The 16,789-nt window shown below is 47.9% G+C and overlaps 1 protein-coding gene across 1 annotated transcript in view; it reads left to right on the plus strand.

The window, feature by feature from the left end:
* The window catches only part of SEZ6L (seizure related 6 homolog like), a 70,757-nt gene that overhangs the window by 44,067 nt on the left and 9,901 nt on the right, over positions 1 to 16,789 (plus strand). The window contains exons 12-13 of the mRNA XM_046641038.1: positions 1,412 to 1,603; positions 15,570 to 15,764. Coding sequence (XP_046496994.1) covers positions 1,412 to 1,603; positions 15,570 to 15,764 — 387 coding nt within the window. The remainder of the gene's footprint in view (positions 1 to 1,411; positions 1,604 to 15,569; positions 15,765 to 16,789) is intronic.

Consider the following 16,789-nt stretch of genomic DNA (forward strand, 5'->3'; position numbering starts at 1 on the left):
TGACACTTTGTCAGACCAAAGTATTCAGTGTGACTTGAATCACCAATTACACAATAAGAAATATTAAGTGTGAGCAGAGAAAGAGGGTATTGGGGAAAGAGTGCGGTGGTTACATATAAATCCTATCATAAACATCCCAAATCAAAGAAAATTAATTATAATCGTGGGAAGCATGAAAGAACTTGCTAAAGATCCACAAAACCAGCTACTTATATAAACACATCTGTTTGTTCCGCCACAGAATGTAGGATGGGTGTGTGTGTGTGTGTGTATCATTATAGAAAATAAAAATGAACAGTGAGAAGCACCGCGGGGTGGCAGAAAGACCCATCATGAACTCATTAATATGATCTACATCATCATTATTATTATTTAAAACATTTTAAAGGCTTGAAGGGAACGTAAACTAGCTCTTATGGGAAAATCTTTTCACCTGCCTCAATTTTTGCCAAATTAGAGCACATAAAGTTGGCTTGGGCCCCTTCCGTGTACGGCTCTCGACCCATCAAGCTGCCTCTTATAGTGAAACGAGGGCAGCACAACCTCCTTAGAGCCCTGGGGCAGCCCCGCAGAAGTCCCCGGATGCTGTTGCCGCTTTTCATTGGTTAAGCTACTCTCTTTGACTAAAAGATGTGCATAACCATGTCTTAAAATTGCACAGGTGGCAAATGCTTATAGTACGTAAGCAGTAGTAAAATGATGAGGCAGAAAGTGAAAATCCTTCTGGTCTTCCTCGCGAGAAATGGTGCCACTCTTAAAATTTATTCTCTGTTGTTCCAATTGCATGGGCCCATACGTGTGTGTTCCACATACGCATTTGTGTGTGGATGGATCGTGCATAGAGACATACATCGATGTACGTATAGAAATTGCCGCGGATAGAGGTATTTTGCCATAATAGGGATCAATTTATACAAACTGCCTTGCAACTGGCTTTGTTTCAACTCAGGAAGATGGATATCTTTTCCTAACGTGCATATTGTCTACTTCATTCCTTTTGAATTGATATTGTTTTCCTTTATGTAGATCGATTTTTTTAATTAAAAAAGTAACGGATGCTTGTTTTACTATATTCAGGCCACAAAGAGAAAGCAGTGAAGGCCCCTGCTCACTTTCTTGCTCAGGACCTCCTGGAATGGCTGTTCCATGATCTTTAATATTTTCTCTGTTAAAAGATTTGCATTGTCTCTTTTTTTCCGTTTTTCTTTTTCTTTCTTTCTTTTTTTTTTTTTAACCATTACAAATAATGGCGCGATGGACAACCAGCCACCTTTGATGAGCACAGGTGCGTTATCTTCCAAACGGGAAACGAACTAAGTTAGGAAACTTGGTAGATCGTCCCGTACTTCTCCGCGCACCTGCGACCCTCAAGAGCCCTAACGCCCACTTGCTCTCGTTCCGTCTCGTGTAGTTATGTACTGCACCGACCCCGGAGAGGTGGACCACTCGACCCGCTTGATCTCGGATCCTGTGCTGCTGGTGGGCACCACCATCCAGTACACCTGCAACCCCGGCTTTGTGCTCGAAGGGAGCTCCCTGCTGACCTGCTACAGCCGCGAAACCGGCACTCCCATCTGGACGTCCCGCCTGCCCCACTGCGTTTGTGAGTCCCGTTTACTGACTTGACGCACACGCGGGTTCGCTTCCTCTTGTTCACGGGGGAGGGCTGGGCCGCCAGGAGGAGACGCTCCACCCCTTGGGAGCGCTTGTTATTATTACCATCGCATGACAGCAGCTAACACGGGCGGGGAGCGTGCATACTACAACATTTACGGTAAATTTATCAGGAAGGTCCCAGATGTCCCTCTCTTCTCCCTCAAGTAGCACAACGTTATTGTCTCCATTATTAGAAGAAGATACTGAGGTTCAGAGAGGTGACACCATGGCCCCAGATCACAGAGCTAGTCAACAGTGGAGGCCAGAGGCAAACCCAGACCTGCCTGACTCCTTAACTGCCTAAAATGGCACAGTCCACAGGACGCTGCAGAGGGTGGGTTTAAATTCTTTTTGGCCTCGTCTATGTGGAGCCACCAAAACAAACGTTTAGTTTATTAAAAAAAAAAAAAAAAAAAAAAACACTTTTGGGATTTCTTTGCCATAAAATTCAAAAAAGGCTTTCAAGACCACTCTGAAAATGGAGGAGTTACTGTTCTGACCGGGCAGCGGAGGTGGAGCATGGGGGTCCAGGGGTCTCAGCCTTGCTCGCACTTGGGAATCACCTGGGAAGTTTGAAAACCCGCTGGAGATTCTAATGCAGCTGGTCTGGGGTGTAGCCCACGCAGTGGAGCTTTTAAAAGCTCCCCAGGGATTGTGATGCACAGCGAGGGTCCAGAACCATTGCTTAGAGAAAGCAGGAGGCGGCGCAGACGGAGCAAAGCCTCACCCAGTATTTGGGGTTTGGACACTGTTGCCAGCCCTAGTATTTTAGATGAGTGTGTCATGAACAGCTCCACTAGGGGCACGGCCAGCTCGAGCTCCAGGAGCCACACTGAGGTCTTGATAATGTTGGGGAACGAAGAGTTTCACTTTAGACCAAAAGAAAAAAAATAGAACCCCAGTAGGTTTACTGTAAACTCAGCCTCACCGGATGTGATTAACACTGAGTACCATTCAAAGACTTGGCTGTCTCCTGCGGTGGCTGTGTTTTATGACTTGTCACAACATCCAGACAGGCTTCGCACACTTTGATGACCGCACGAGCAGGCAGCCCTGCCATTTAGACGGGCAGACGCAACGGCTGTTGGAAGCCAGCTGGAAAGCAAGAAAGTCCTCGTCTTTTTCCATTGGATAAGCTCGTACTTACTGAGCACTTACTGTATGCCGGGCCGCAGTCTATGCATCTTGCATGCATTAATTCTTTTATCCCTGGTGGGAAAGTAAAATGGAGGTGTCTGTTGCATCTGATAGAGAAGAGAGCATGGTCAAATTCAAACTCACAGGAGGGCTTCCTCTCCAAGGCCAGGGTCTCATTTGCTGGTTCCTGAACTCAGCTGTCTCAGTTCACAGAAGGGCTTGACCACACAGACCCAAACAAGTGAAGAATTTTTGGCCCACATCATTTGCTCTGTAGATTTCCCTTAATTAACGTCTGATTCCTTTATTACAGGAAGATTTATGTTTCTGTGCTGCTATTTTCTTTTCTCAAAAAGGAGGACTTTTTTTATTGTGATAAGAACACAAAATAAAATGTACCCTTTTAACAAATTTTTAAGTGCGTAATACAGTATTATTAGCTACAGGCACAGTGTTGAGCGGCAGATTCTAGAACTCATTTATCTTGCTAAACGGAAACTTTATGCTGCCGATTCGCAACTCTCCACTTTCCTTCCCCCCCCCCCCAGGCAGGGCAGCCACCATCCCACTCTCTGGTTCCATGAATTTGACTACTCTAGGTACATCATTTAAGTGGAATTATGCACAATTTGTCCTTCTGTGATGGGTTTATTTCAATTAGTATAATGTCCTCAAGGTCCGTCCACGTGGTCGCATATGTCAGAACTTCCTTCCTTTTTTAAGGCTGAATAATATTCCATTGTGTGGATAGACCACATTTGCTACATCCATTCGTCCACCAATGATGTTTGTTTCCAAATCTTGGCTCTTATGAATAGCGCTTCAATGTACACGCAGTGTTAATATCTCTTCTCTTCAAGACCCTGATTTCAATTATTCGGGGTAAATACCCAGAAGTGAGATTACTGGATCACATGATATTTCTATTTTTAATTTTTTGAGTAATCTCCATACCATTTTCCATAGCAGCTGTACCATTTTGCATTCCCACCAATGGTTCCCTTTTCTCCACGTCCTCACCAACACTTGCTGTCTTAGAGTTTTTTGATAGTGGCCATCGGGACAGGTGTGAGGTGATATCTCACTGTGGTTTTGATTTGCACTTTCCTGATGATTAGGGATGCTGAGCATCTTTCATAGACCTATTGGCCATCTGAATATCTTCTTTGGAGAAATGTCTATTCAAGTCCTTTACCCATTTTTTTAAATTGGGTTATTTGTTTTTGAGCTCTGAAGTTGTTGGAGTTCATTATATATTTTGGAAATCAACCCCTTACCAGGTATATGGTTTGCAAAAGTCTTCTCCTGTTCCGTAAATTGGAGATTTCTCTCCCTGATTGTTTTCCTTGAAATTGAACACTTATCTGACACCATACACAAAAATCTACCCAAAGTGTAGCTCAAGGCTAATCTTCCTCAAGCAAAAAAAGAGGAGGATTGGCAATGGATGTTAGCTCCGGGCAACTCTTCTTCAGCAAAAAACAAAAACAAAAACAAACCTCAAAATGGATTAAAGCCTTAAATGTAAGACCTGAAACTAAGACTTCTAGAAGAAAACATAGGGGAAAGCCTTCATGACATTGGTCTTGGCGGTGTCACGACCATGGATATGACACGAAAAGCACAGACAACAAAAGCAAAAATAGACAAGTAGGACGACATCAAAATTAAAAGCTTCTGCACAGAAAAGGAGAGACTTTATTATCCATTGTCACACAGAACAGGGGATCTTGGACAGCACGGCCCTGTGCTCCCGTCTGCCTCTTTAGTCTGAGTCCTAGAATTTCAGAGCTGAAGGGCATCTGAGAGATAAGACAGAATTGAGGAGTAACTTAGAAATAAGACACCCCTGCCCCGTGCTACAGATAATAACATTTGTTGTTATTTATTGACCATGTAAGACATTTTGCTAACACAGTATATGTACTTGCGAATATATATGGATGTGGGAGTGTGGTGTGTGTGTGCATGTGTACACATGTGTGTGCATATATATTAAGGAAACTAAAGGTCAGAGGGAAAAACAGATAATTATTTATTGAACATATAAAATACATTGCTAAACAGATTATATATATATTTGTGAATGTAAATGTGTGTATGCACACCTTATATATATACACGTATAAATAAGTGTGTGTGTGTGAAGGAAACTGAGACTCCAAAGGAAATAAGATTAAGGTCACAACACTTCTTTGTGGGCAGAGCTGGGATTCAAATTTAAGATTCGGGTCTCAGGCCAGCGCCCCTTCCACCAGCAGCGACTTCCCCCAGGTTGGCAGGTACGAACCCGTGCGGGGACATCCCAGTGGAACTGAGGCCTGTGGCCCTAACCGCTTAAGCACAGCCACATGCCCTCCCCAGTGCCCGGCACTTTGGGCCACGTTCACACTGGTGGTTTCCTGTTATGGGCTGAATCGTGTCCCCCGGAAAAAGATGTGGAAGTGCTAACCCCAGGACCTGTAACTGTGACGTTATTTTGGAAACAGCGTCTTTGCAGATGTAATCACGTTAAGGTGAGGTCATCCCGGCTCGGGGTGGGCCCGAATGCGCTGACTGGGGTCCCTAGAAGAAGAGAGAAATCTGAACACAGATGGGGACACAGACACAGGGAGAAGCCATGTGATGACAGAGGCGGAGATCGAGACGCTGCATCTGCCAGGGAAGGAAGGCCAAGCACCGCCAGGGACCATCGGAAGCTCGGAGGAGGCAAGGACGCTGTCACAGGGAGCCTGGCCCTGCCGCCGCCTGGCTTCGGACCCAGAGCCTCCAGAACCGCCGGACGGCCCGCCTGTCGTCTTGAGCCCCGGTCTCGGCCCCTCCTTACAGCAGGCTGGTTCCTCCCGGGGCCTCCAGGGGCGGTCAGAGCAGCTTCAGTAACTCGAGCCTCAGAGACCCAGAGATGGAAAGCTAAAAATAAAAGCTTATTTAAAAATACTGAAAGGTGGAGATATCATCTACAAAAAGGAAAAAAAGAAAGAAAAGCCACTTCGCTAACGAGGCACAGCCACGGGGGACCCTCGGGGCTGCTGGGGCGGCCGGTTCCAAGAAGCGCCTCCCTCCCCACGGAGCCGCCTGTCCCCTGAAATCACGGGGCCGATCTGATCCTTGGGGCTCGTGGAGACGGCTTCCCTGACACCCGTGCTAATGAGTTCACAAGGCAGCGGGGTGTCAGGAGGCACGCGATCCTTCCAGAAGCCTGGGAAGAACCCGGTGTGGGGTTCCAGCAACATGCCAGGCAGTCGAGGCTGCCGGGAGAGGACTCAGGAGGCAGGAGGACGGTCACGATGTGGCAGCCAGGTGCTGGAGAGAGGGGCAGGTTGCGTCTGGGTTCTGAGGGTATTTTTAAGGATGAAGTTGTTGCTCATAGACAGCTTTAAATGTCTTCTCTGCTGAACAAAGAGAGCAGCCCTGATTGGATGAGCATCTTCGCTGTGCCAAGCGCCTCCCCAACATCAATTCATCAGTTTTGGGACGTTTAACCGTCCCAAAACTGCGTGGATAGTACCTGCATCCACAACCAGCAAAAGAAGGCCCAGAGAGGGTGAGTAGCTTTCCTGTGGTCACACAGTGGTGAAGGAGAGAATCCAGGATTCCAACTCAAGCCTCACTAAGCCAGAAGCATTATCTTCCCACCTCATCACGCTGCAGTCCCAGCTTCCGGTGAAGCGCTGGGGCTTTGCTGTTGACGAAGATCTTCCACCAACAAGCTCATGAAGCAGACAGAACAAGTTGTGCAAGCTCTGGTTGTCTGCAGCCTCTGTTCGCAGTCGCTTGCTCAAGGCTGTAGTTGGTCCAGCTGGGACTTGACGCCATGTCCTCTTACTCGCAGTCTGTTTCCCCTGTGCCACTCCAGGAGCAGACAGGTCAGGCATAGGTAGAGAGAAGAGTCTGAGAGTCAGTCAGATACATCCCCAGCACTACTGGGTGACCTTGGGCAAGTAGCTTGCCCTCTCTGGGCCGCAGGACCCTCATCTGTGAAAAGAGATTAATACTCGCTACCAGGCAGGGTTGTTGGAAGCAGCTCATTCAGTCATTCAACAAGTGCCTCCTGTATGCGAGCACCTGCTGGGGCAGAGATTCCCACGCTGCCTCATCTCTCAGTCCCCCTGGTGTCCCAGGAATTGCTGCATGGATTCCCCGGGCCAAAATGCCTAACCGTTCCATTTATTAACAATTTCGGTCCAAGCAACCTAATGAGCAGCTATATCCTGACAACTTAGTGGCCATTTGAAAAATTAATGCACGCATTAAAAGAAAAGATTTTATTTTTATTTCGTTCTTAAATAATTGCAGTTACTACTAAGGAAGCATGTGCCTGTCGGGCTCTGCCAGGCTTCTCCAGTCTTGGCACCATGTTGGACCCCGCCACCTTCATTTCCGCTCCACATTGATTTTAGCACAGTCCTTGCTTTTTAGCACAGCAACCACCAAAAACCCGGCTTTGCAAAGACAGGGCATCATTGAAAGAGTGTGGTTCTTTCCAACATTGAAACTGGGCTTCCTCCAGCTTGTAGCCCAGGGGTCTGAGAGATGTCACCACGTCTCCTCAAAATTCTTAAAAACCTCACAGATTTTTCCCCATGAGTTTGTGGCATCCCAGGGTGCCTTGGTGCCCAGTTTGGGAACCATGCTGCAAGGCCCTGAAAATCCAGCCACGTGTGAGCAGACACGATCCACGTTCTCGTGGAGCCTGGGGTCTGTTGGAGATGGGAGGAGGAGAAAGGCACCTATGAAGGAAGTAACAATGCATCCTTGGAGTCGCTTCCTCCGGGAAGGCCTCCCTGACTGCCTGGGCTAGGTCACGTTTGCCTTCCTCTGACCTCGCACGGCTCCTACAGTTGCATCTATCACGGCACTTGCTGCACTTCATTGACGTGATCTGTTTGTAGAGTCAAACACGTAACTCACTTGCTCGGGTTGCATCCAATCTGTTCTTTCATCCCTTGGGCCCAGCCGGCTCAACAAATCACGAGATTTGTTACTATTACTGTCATCGTTATTGTTAGCAATACTCATGCGGTCTTTATTGCACCTCGCGGCTTTGTTGCTGCTTCCCGTCTTTGACGGTGGCAGGGTAAATAATGCCGGAGGCTCCCGTCCAGAAGACATAAACCACGCCGCCCAAAGTAATCCGACAAATTCAGCGAGGGTTTTATGAGTGGCTCTCCAGGGAGGCACTTCGAGATTCCCCAGGCGGCCCTGGCCCTCCCCAGCCCTGCCCCCAGAACACCGGGACTGTGAGCCGTGGAGATTTCCCGGGCTGGGCAGAGCCCACATGGCCAGACGGCGATCGCAGTGAAAGCTTCCGCTGACTCGCTGTCTCCAGCGGCCTCACCTCGGCCGACGCGCCAGGTTCTGGCTGGTGCTGTCTTCATTTGGAAATTCTTGTCTCTGAGAAAGCAATGGCTCAGGGGGATTCCTGGAAGCCCAGGGGACTGGGGCACAAGAAGGGCCCTTCGTTCCAGCAGAACTGTTAAACACAGGACTCAAAATCCAGCAGGTCCAGCTCTGCATCCCAGCTCTGCCGCCTGCCAGCTGTGACTTTGCACACGCCGATGTCCCCATGGAACAGAATGATCCTGCCAGCCGTGAATACAGACGCTCCTAACGGTGTGTCTGGCAGGCCATTAAGCGCTAGGTTAACACAGGTTGCTAATTACCTCTCAGTTTCACGGCTCCACTGTTGTCAGGATGTCACACACGGTTCGCGACAATAACGAGGGAACCTGAGTTTGAGCATTTTGCTCAAATGTGCTCCAGAATTCTACGTTTTTTTCTGTAGTTAGAGGGGAGAAATGGGGAAAAAAATAGAAAGGAGGGTAGGTTTGTGATCGTGTCTATAAGACCGACAGTCCACCTCGACTGAATTCCTGGGAAAGATCGGGACGAGGTCACACGGGTTGCAGCTGGAATTGTTTAAGATCTCCAACCCCTGGTTCTCAGCCAGGTGTGAATTTGCTCCCCACCTTCGTCAATGGCAATTTCTAGAGACATTTTTGGTTGTCACCACAAGGGGCAAAGGATGCCACTGGTACCCAGTGAGTAGACGCCAAGGATGTTGCTCAACATCCTACAATGCACAGGACGCCCCACCCCAAAGAATTACCCAGCCCAAAATGTCAATCGTGTTGAGGTTGAGAAAGCTGCCTCAGATAATCTTATTTCAAAGTGTGGGTACATCCTCAGAGTGGGGATGTCATCGCCCAGCCCCGTCTCAGCTAAGGATGGGGTCTTGGTCCAGTCCATTTATTTAACAGGCAGGGAAAATGGAGTCCAGAGATGTAAAGTGATTCACCCTAGGTCACACAGCAGACCCAAGCCTCCAGTTTCAAATTCAGATCGCTTTCCATGTCGCTCTCCTGCCATCTTCTGGGAGCTGAAGACAAACACAATTACTGCCAAAGAGAGCTGATTTCCGTGTGGAATTCTTCTCAAACTCTTACTGATGGTTGTGTGAAAATTGAGTCGGACTGGCTGTAGAGCCGGGGAACCCTGGACGCAAGTCGTGGCTCAGCCACTCCCTTCTTGTGGGACCTTCACAGGTGACTTTCCTCTCAGTCTCCTCGTCTGTAAACCGGCTGTATGTTGTGTGATTAACTGTGGGCTGGGACCGCCCAGATTTGAACCCGAGCTCTCCCACAAAGTAGCTTGACAGCTTGCCCAACAATTCTGTGCTTCATTTGCTCAGATATAAAATGAGAACAATGATAATAATATCCGGGTCTTGGCGTTGTTGTGATAATTAAACGAGCTCATAGATATAAAACTCCAAACAGTGCCTGGCTCATAGGAGGCTCTCAGGAAATATTGACTCTTCTGGTCATTATTGCTCCTACCTTCGAGGATTCGGGGGAGGATGAGAACTAATATATGCAAACAATGTGGTACAAAACGGGTGCTGGAATATTTTGGCATATGTTGGAATGTCTTAACCATGCCAAGAATACTTTTATTAAAAGGGGATGAATTAAATTAAAATTCCCCAGGGGCCAGAGCCGGCGCCCTGAAGAATCCAGCGTGACTCTAGTACGCAGCCAGGTGGGCAGAGCTGCGGATGCCTCCCCCTCACCTCCCTGGATCAGCTGTCAAGATCTTCCTTTCATCCAGGTCTAAGAATTCATCCTCTGTCCCTTTCTATCTCCCCAGGGCCAGGACGGCACCTGGCACAGGAAATATTTGCAGAATACAAGAATAAGTTACATGAAGTCCGGGGTCATGTCTGTCTTGTACACCATTGCATGTCCAGGGCCAAAAACAGTGCCTGGCATGTACAAGGCGCTCAATAATATTTGTTATATTCGTTAATCTGTTAATTTATGAAAGGAATCTCCGGGGGAGGTTGTGGGTAATCCTTCTGGGTTGCCACTGCCACCTGCTGGCCGCTTTGCTACATTGCAGGTAATAGGCTCGGGATTTGGGTTCTCTTTAGGGTCTCTTACTCCCCTCCACCCAGGAGGGAGGGAAGCAGCGGGCATCAGATCGGCATTTCCCTGAGTCCTCACTCTCTCCAGAAGAGCACTGGGTTCCCAAGTTTCCTCTGGAAACCGTTCTGACCTTCCCGCCCTAGCCGGGGTGACGAGGCTTCTCCTGTGTTCCCCCGTCACAGCTGTTGCTGCGCTGGCTGCCATCACTTGATAACCATCCTCTCTCCTCTATGAGACTGAGTTCTGGGGACATAGAAACCATGCTTCTCTAGTTCACTGCTCTATACCAGCTCCTAGCACAAGCCTGGCACATAGGGGCAGAGTGAAAAGACCTACTGGGTGGAAAACATCCACAGTTTATGGGGAACTTCATAAAGTGTAAAGGGCAGTGCCCTGGGGTGCATTTCCCAAGGAGTATTGCACACACCACTGGTGGTACCCATGCGGCTTCAGACAGTGGCCAGGTCAGCTTCTAGGTGTTTTGTTTTGTTAAGAAAGCTTTAAAAATTAAAACTGACATTTGAAACCTGACTATAGGAATATTATTTAGGCTGAGGCTAAGTAATATAGCATTCTTTAAGTGGAAAAACAAGTCAATAGAAATAAGAAATATTGGGCAAACAATAGTAGAGTTGGTATGAAAATATGACAAAAATTGTAAAAGCTATAAAAATAACTGGCATTTATCGGGTGCTCACAGTGTGCTGCTCATATCCCACGTGTGAGCTCATTTAATCTTCATGGCACCCTACGAGGTAGCCCATTTTACAGATCCGGAGACTGAGGCTCTGGGAGGTCAAATATCTTGCCCACAGATGGACACATAACAAGAATCTGAATCCTGAGCCACTGAGCACATCTACTCTGTAACCTTCTTTCAACTGGACTGATGTAATGTCTTTCAAGAAACATCTATTGGGCACCTGCTGTGTGCCAGGCTGCCAAGGATGCAGCAGTGAGTAAGAGCCAAGCCCGGCTCAGCAGAGCTCAGTGGGGCTGGAGACCAAAGACTTCTTCAGAATCTTTTCAGAGGAATCGTTAGAACATGATGGCTGCAGGGTCCTGATCATGCTGCTGTTTGTGTTTATTTCAAAAGCAATGCTTGCCCGACATGTTTTAAAAATAGTACGTCCCGATGCTCTATAAGGCTGTAAAAAATAAGGGTAAAATTTTCCATCCCCACAGTCCGTACCCCAGGCACGCTCTGCACACCCAGTGACTCCTTACGCACCCTTGTAGGTGTCGTCCGTGGACACAGGATGGAGGTCCGTCTTTAGGGTCCCGAGATGGATTTCAGGAAGGCCTTGTGGTTGGGTTCGGGGCTCAGATGTGGAAACATCGGCTGCGTGTCCGGGCTGCTGTGAGGTGCCAGCGGGTGAACTTCAAGCTTAGGGTTGACCCTGGTTCAGCGGAAGGATTTGCCTTGCCCGTCGGCTGGACCATTTGGTGCCTTGTATCTGGGAGTCTTCACTAAGTGGAACTCTATTCAGTATCTCTGCCTCTCCTTCAACTCGTCCTTGCCTCGGCCGAACTAGGGGTCTCCTCCAGGCACCCCTGAATCTTCTGAGTTTCGCTCTCTGACTACAACTGCCATTTTTTGGTTAACTTGCCCATTTACATTTTTTGCCCTCTTAGAGCTTAGAGACCATGGGCTCAGGAGGGCCAGAATGGTGTCTGGTTCACAATTGGCCCCACTGCTAGGCACACTGCCCGGCATGTAGTCAACGTTCGTTAAATGTTTTCTGGATAAATGCACTTGTGTGCGCTAAAGCATGTCACCCAGATACGCCCCCAGCTGCTCAGGGAGCTGGAGGGTTCCTTTCCACAGTCTGACTTCCGGGCTGGCTGGATTGCAGGGCGGCAAGAATATGGTTCTTAACTCCTGATGAAGGCTGCCACTGAGGTACAAAGAAAACAGTCCTTCAACCTCAAGAGTAGAAACCAGGTTCCTACCCACCCACCCACCCGTTCGAGGAGATCAAAGCCCCAATTCTTCACTAGTGGTGATTGCCGTCGCTAAAACATCATCATTCTTTCATCTGTTCATTGGAAAGGTGAACATTTAAATGCCTTCCTAAATGTCAGGAAGGTACTATGTGTGATATGATAGGGAGTGGTGGGGATTGTGGCTAACTGGGAAGCACATTACTGGTCTAAGGGGGACAGCTGCTACTCGAGTCCATGTGAGTCGAGTGCTTGGGCTCATGTCACCATCATTGCTATGTGGCGATGTGAGCCCATGGTTGCCAAACCTTCCAATGTTTCAGAAGGAGCCAGAAGTCTAGATTATTACATGAAATACTCTGATTCGCACAAGCTAAGTAGAGCCCACGTGTAGGTCGTATTCATAGAGAAAAAGGTTCCAGTTGGGGCCTCCATTAGACTTTGTCCCTCCCACCTACGAGTTCCATGGGGCCAGGCGTCACATCGGTTTTATTCACCTCTGTGTCCCCATGCTTCCTCTGTGTCGGCACATGCTGGGCGTTCATAAATGTCTGTTGACTGAATGAATGAGTGCTTCCTGTGAACCAGGTTTGGTGCTGGGCACTGAGATTCCTGGCATGAACATAAACACGAGTTTCCAGGCTGGGAGAGAGGTGCCGAGGTGAGATTCCAACAGTGCCATACAAGATTCTGAAGCTGTAATGGAGGTCTGTGCAGGTTATAGGGAAGGGTTCCAAGGACAGGGGAATTCATGCTGAGTTCAGATCTGAGCGGGGACAGATCTGAGTTCTGGAGATTCATCTTGCAAGATAAGATGCTTAAAACAACACCTATTTCTTATCTTAGCGTTTCTGGGGGTCAGGAGTCTGGGCACAGCTTACCTGGGTTGTCTGGTTCAGGATCTCTCACAAGAGATACTCTGGGGCTGGGGTCTCCTCTGAAGGCCCCACTGGGGAAGGGTCCACTTCCAGGCTCACGTGGTTGTTTGCACAACTCGGTTCCTTACAAGCTGTTGGCTGGAGGCGACCCTCGGTTTTCTGCCACGTGAGCCTCTCCATAGGGTAGCTCACAACATGGCCACTTGTTTCCCCAAAGACAGTAAGAGAGGAGGCTGCCAGCAAGACAGAATTACAATCTCATGTCACATCATCACGGAAGTGACATCCCTTCACCTGTGTGTATTCTGTTGGTTAAAGCACGTCACAGTTCCCACTGCAAAGAGCTGCAAAGAGCATGCATGCCAGCAGGTGAGAAACATGAAGGGCTCTCTTAGTCTTTTCACCGCACCGCCCTGTAGATGGGAGGAGAAAGAGCATTCCAGGCAGAGGGACCAGCACAGACAGGGCACCAAGGCTGAAACAGTGTAACCCATCTAGCAAAACGTGACTAGCTCGCTGTGCAGTAAAGAACCATCAGAGAGGGAGACAGTGGCCAGATGAGATGAAGCCCTGAGATTCAGCCTGGAGGAATGGCCTCTTCCCCACGTGCATCAGCATCATCAGGTAAAATACGACAAACGACCCCCCGGCTCCGTGTTCTGAACTGAGGACCTGCATAGTCAAGGTGATGACAAGCTGGGATTACACTAGTAGGTTGCAAAAGTCACTCAGAGGTCACAGGAGCCCTTCAGGTAAAAAAGACAGTGCGCCACCTCCTCCAAGAGTTTCACTAATCAGGTGAGTATCGGCAGCTGTCGACGGAAGCCTTTTCCACCTTGTTTGTCTGAAACAGCCATGGCAGGTGCCAGATGGGGTGTTTAAAGACTTGGGTCTTTGTAAGCCAAAGTGAGTCCAGGAGGAAAGGATAAAATGTGTCAGCATTTGGTGGGGGGAAATTGGAATGCACGTGCACTGTTTGTGGGAATGCAAAATGGCGCTGCCACTGTGGAGCAGGATGGTGGTCCCTTAAGAAGTTAAATATGGAATTACCATGTGATCTAGAAATTCCACATCTGTGGATACTCCCAAAAGAACTGAAAGCAGGGTTGTGAAGAGAGATTTGCACACCTGGGTTCATAGCAGCATTATTCACAATTGCCAAAAGATGGAGCAGTTCAAGTGCCCATCGATAGAGGAAAGGAGAAACAAAATGTGCTCTATCCATGCAGTGGAATATTATACAGCCCTAAAAAGGAAGGAAAGTCTGACAGCTGCCACAACATGGATGAACCCTGAGGACGTTATGTTAAGTGAAATAGGCCAGACACAAAAGGTGAAATACTGTGTGATTCCGCTTATATGGGGTCCCTAGAGCAGTCAACTTCATAGAGACAGAAAGGAGGCTGGCGGCTGCCGGGGGCTGGGGGAGGGGGAGCAGGGAAGTGTTTCATGGGTAGAGTTTCAGCTTTACAAGATGAAAAGCGTTCTGGAGATTGATCGCATAACAATGTGAATGTACTTAACACAAGTGAACTCTACACTCAAAATGGTTAAGATGGTAACTTTTTGTTATGTAGGTTTTACCACACTTTAAAAAGATTTTAATCATAAACTTTTAAAAATATTTTAGGATTTGTAGTATTGTGTGCAATGCTGTGTTTGCTCGCTGTCCATTCCATCCGGGTGCGAAAAAGACACTAGACTACATGCTGACCCTGGAATGGGTTAAACTTGTGGGTTCAACTCTCCAATAAGTCCTAAGTCACCAGAGGGCATTTATGATGCTCCTACTGTATATGTCAGGGTCATTTATGTTGTTCATACTGTATACCAGGCCCTAAGCTTCAAGCATGCATTTACAGGCTCATCTCCAGTAAGGGAAACTGACATTAAATAATTAAATACAATACAGTGTATGCAGTGCTGGGGTACAAGAAAAAATGGAAAGACTAGTGACTCAGTTAGGGGTAGGGGGCATCAGAGAAGGCCTCCTGGAGGAGGGGAAATGAAGACTGACTTCATTTCTTGATAAGACAAGACTTATCCAGGCTGGGGTGGGCAGGTGAGGTATAAAGTGAGAACCAGGGGGAATATTTCATAATTTAACACGACCACCACCATCCATCATTTACTGAGTACCTATGACATGCCCATAGCATGCTAAGCATTTTACACCCATTACCTTAGTTAATCTTCCAAGTCCCTATGAGATAGGTACTATTATTCGCATTTTACTGATGAGGAAATGGAGGCTCAGAGAGGTTGTGGCCCTTGCCAGAGGTCACACAGCTAGTAAGCAGCAGAAGCCAGATTTTAACCCAGATTCCACAGCCCAGTACCTTCAACTGTGCCCAGAGGTGGGAGAGAGAAGGGTGAGTTTGAGGAATGGGAAACAGTTCAGTGCGAGATGGGGATGTAGAGAGGGGACGTTGGAGAGGCTAGCCAAAGCCACACCACACAGGCTCTGAGCAGGAGTCCCCAAAGATTTGCACCATCTCATCAGAGCTCCTTTTGGCTTGCCTTTCAGCGGAAGAGTCCCTGGCATGTGACAACCCAGGGTTACCTGAAAACGGGTACCAAATTCTGTACAAGAGGCTCTACCTGCCGGGAGAGTCCCTCACCTTCATGTGCTACGAGGGCTTCGAGCTCATGGGCGAGGTGACCATTCGCTGCATCCTGGGACAGCCATCCCACTGGAACGGACCACTGCCCGTTTGTAAAGGTAAAGAACCCTATTTGAGACGCGGGAACTGAGGGACCCTGAGATGTCGGGACTGGCTGGCAGGGATTCTGAATTCGCTCTAAAAAGCCAAGCTACTGTAGTTCATTAAATCTAAGACATTGCCATTATTTCCTGCACCGCTGAGAAAGAAAGAAATTGCTGCCAATTAAACTATGACACGATGCCTTCTCCTTGCTTAGCGTTAGTATTTTCACTTTCTAAAAGAGCTCTTCCAAGCTTAGATGTTTATCACAAAGGAGAGGCAGGCTGCTTTTTGACTCCTGTTTCGACAACGTGGCTTAAACCGCGTCCTGGACGCCCTTCTCACAGCCACTTGGCTCCGAAGGGTGAGGATGCTCCTCTGTTGCCTCCGGGGTCCCCCAAGGCGCTCACACCCGTCCTCCCAAAGCTGAAGATGATGCGCTGGACCACGGAGCTCACACCGGCATCGTGAGCGCCACCTGGTGGCAGCGATGTGCCACATCATTGATTTAAGACCTGCCCCCATCTCAGACGGTGAAAAGGGGGAAAATGTATTTTAGAATTAATGAGCTATTCATCATTGAAATTCAGTTATGACACACCCAGTGAGACTTGGACCCATTTATCTGGGTCTTTGAGGTGTGCAATTAATAATAATATCCTAAATACTTTCGATGCTTTCAGCCAGTGGGTTTAACCTTTTATGGCATTAATACCCCTTTGGGAATCAGGCAGAAAGCTCTGAATTCTCTCCGCAGAGGAACAGAAGCATGCAGTTTTACATTTCTACTTTGGAACTCATGACTCCAGTGGATCCCCAAATGCCTGATTCGTGAACTCCAGCTTTAACGCTTAAAAATACATTCCCAGTCAGCGTTTTTATTCTTAGGTATATGCACAAAATGATTGAAGACGGGTATTCAAACCGACGCTTGTACATCAACGTTCACAGCAGCATTAGTCACAAAAGATAGAAACAATCCAAATGTCCATCAACTGATGGATGGAGAGGCAGAATGTGGTGTATTTATATAAGGGAATAC

Source organism: Equus quagga, chromosome 15 (genome assembly GCF_021613505.1).
Source record: "Equus quagga isolate Etosha38 chromosome 15, UCLA_HA_Equagga_1.0, whole genome shotgun sequence".
Taxonomy (NCBI): Eukaryota; Metazoa; Chordata; class Mammalia; order Perissodactyla; family Equidae; genus Equus; species Equus quagga.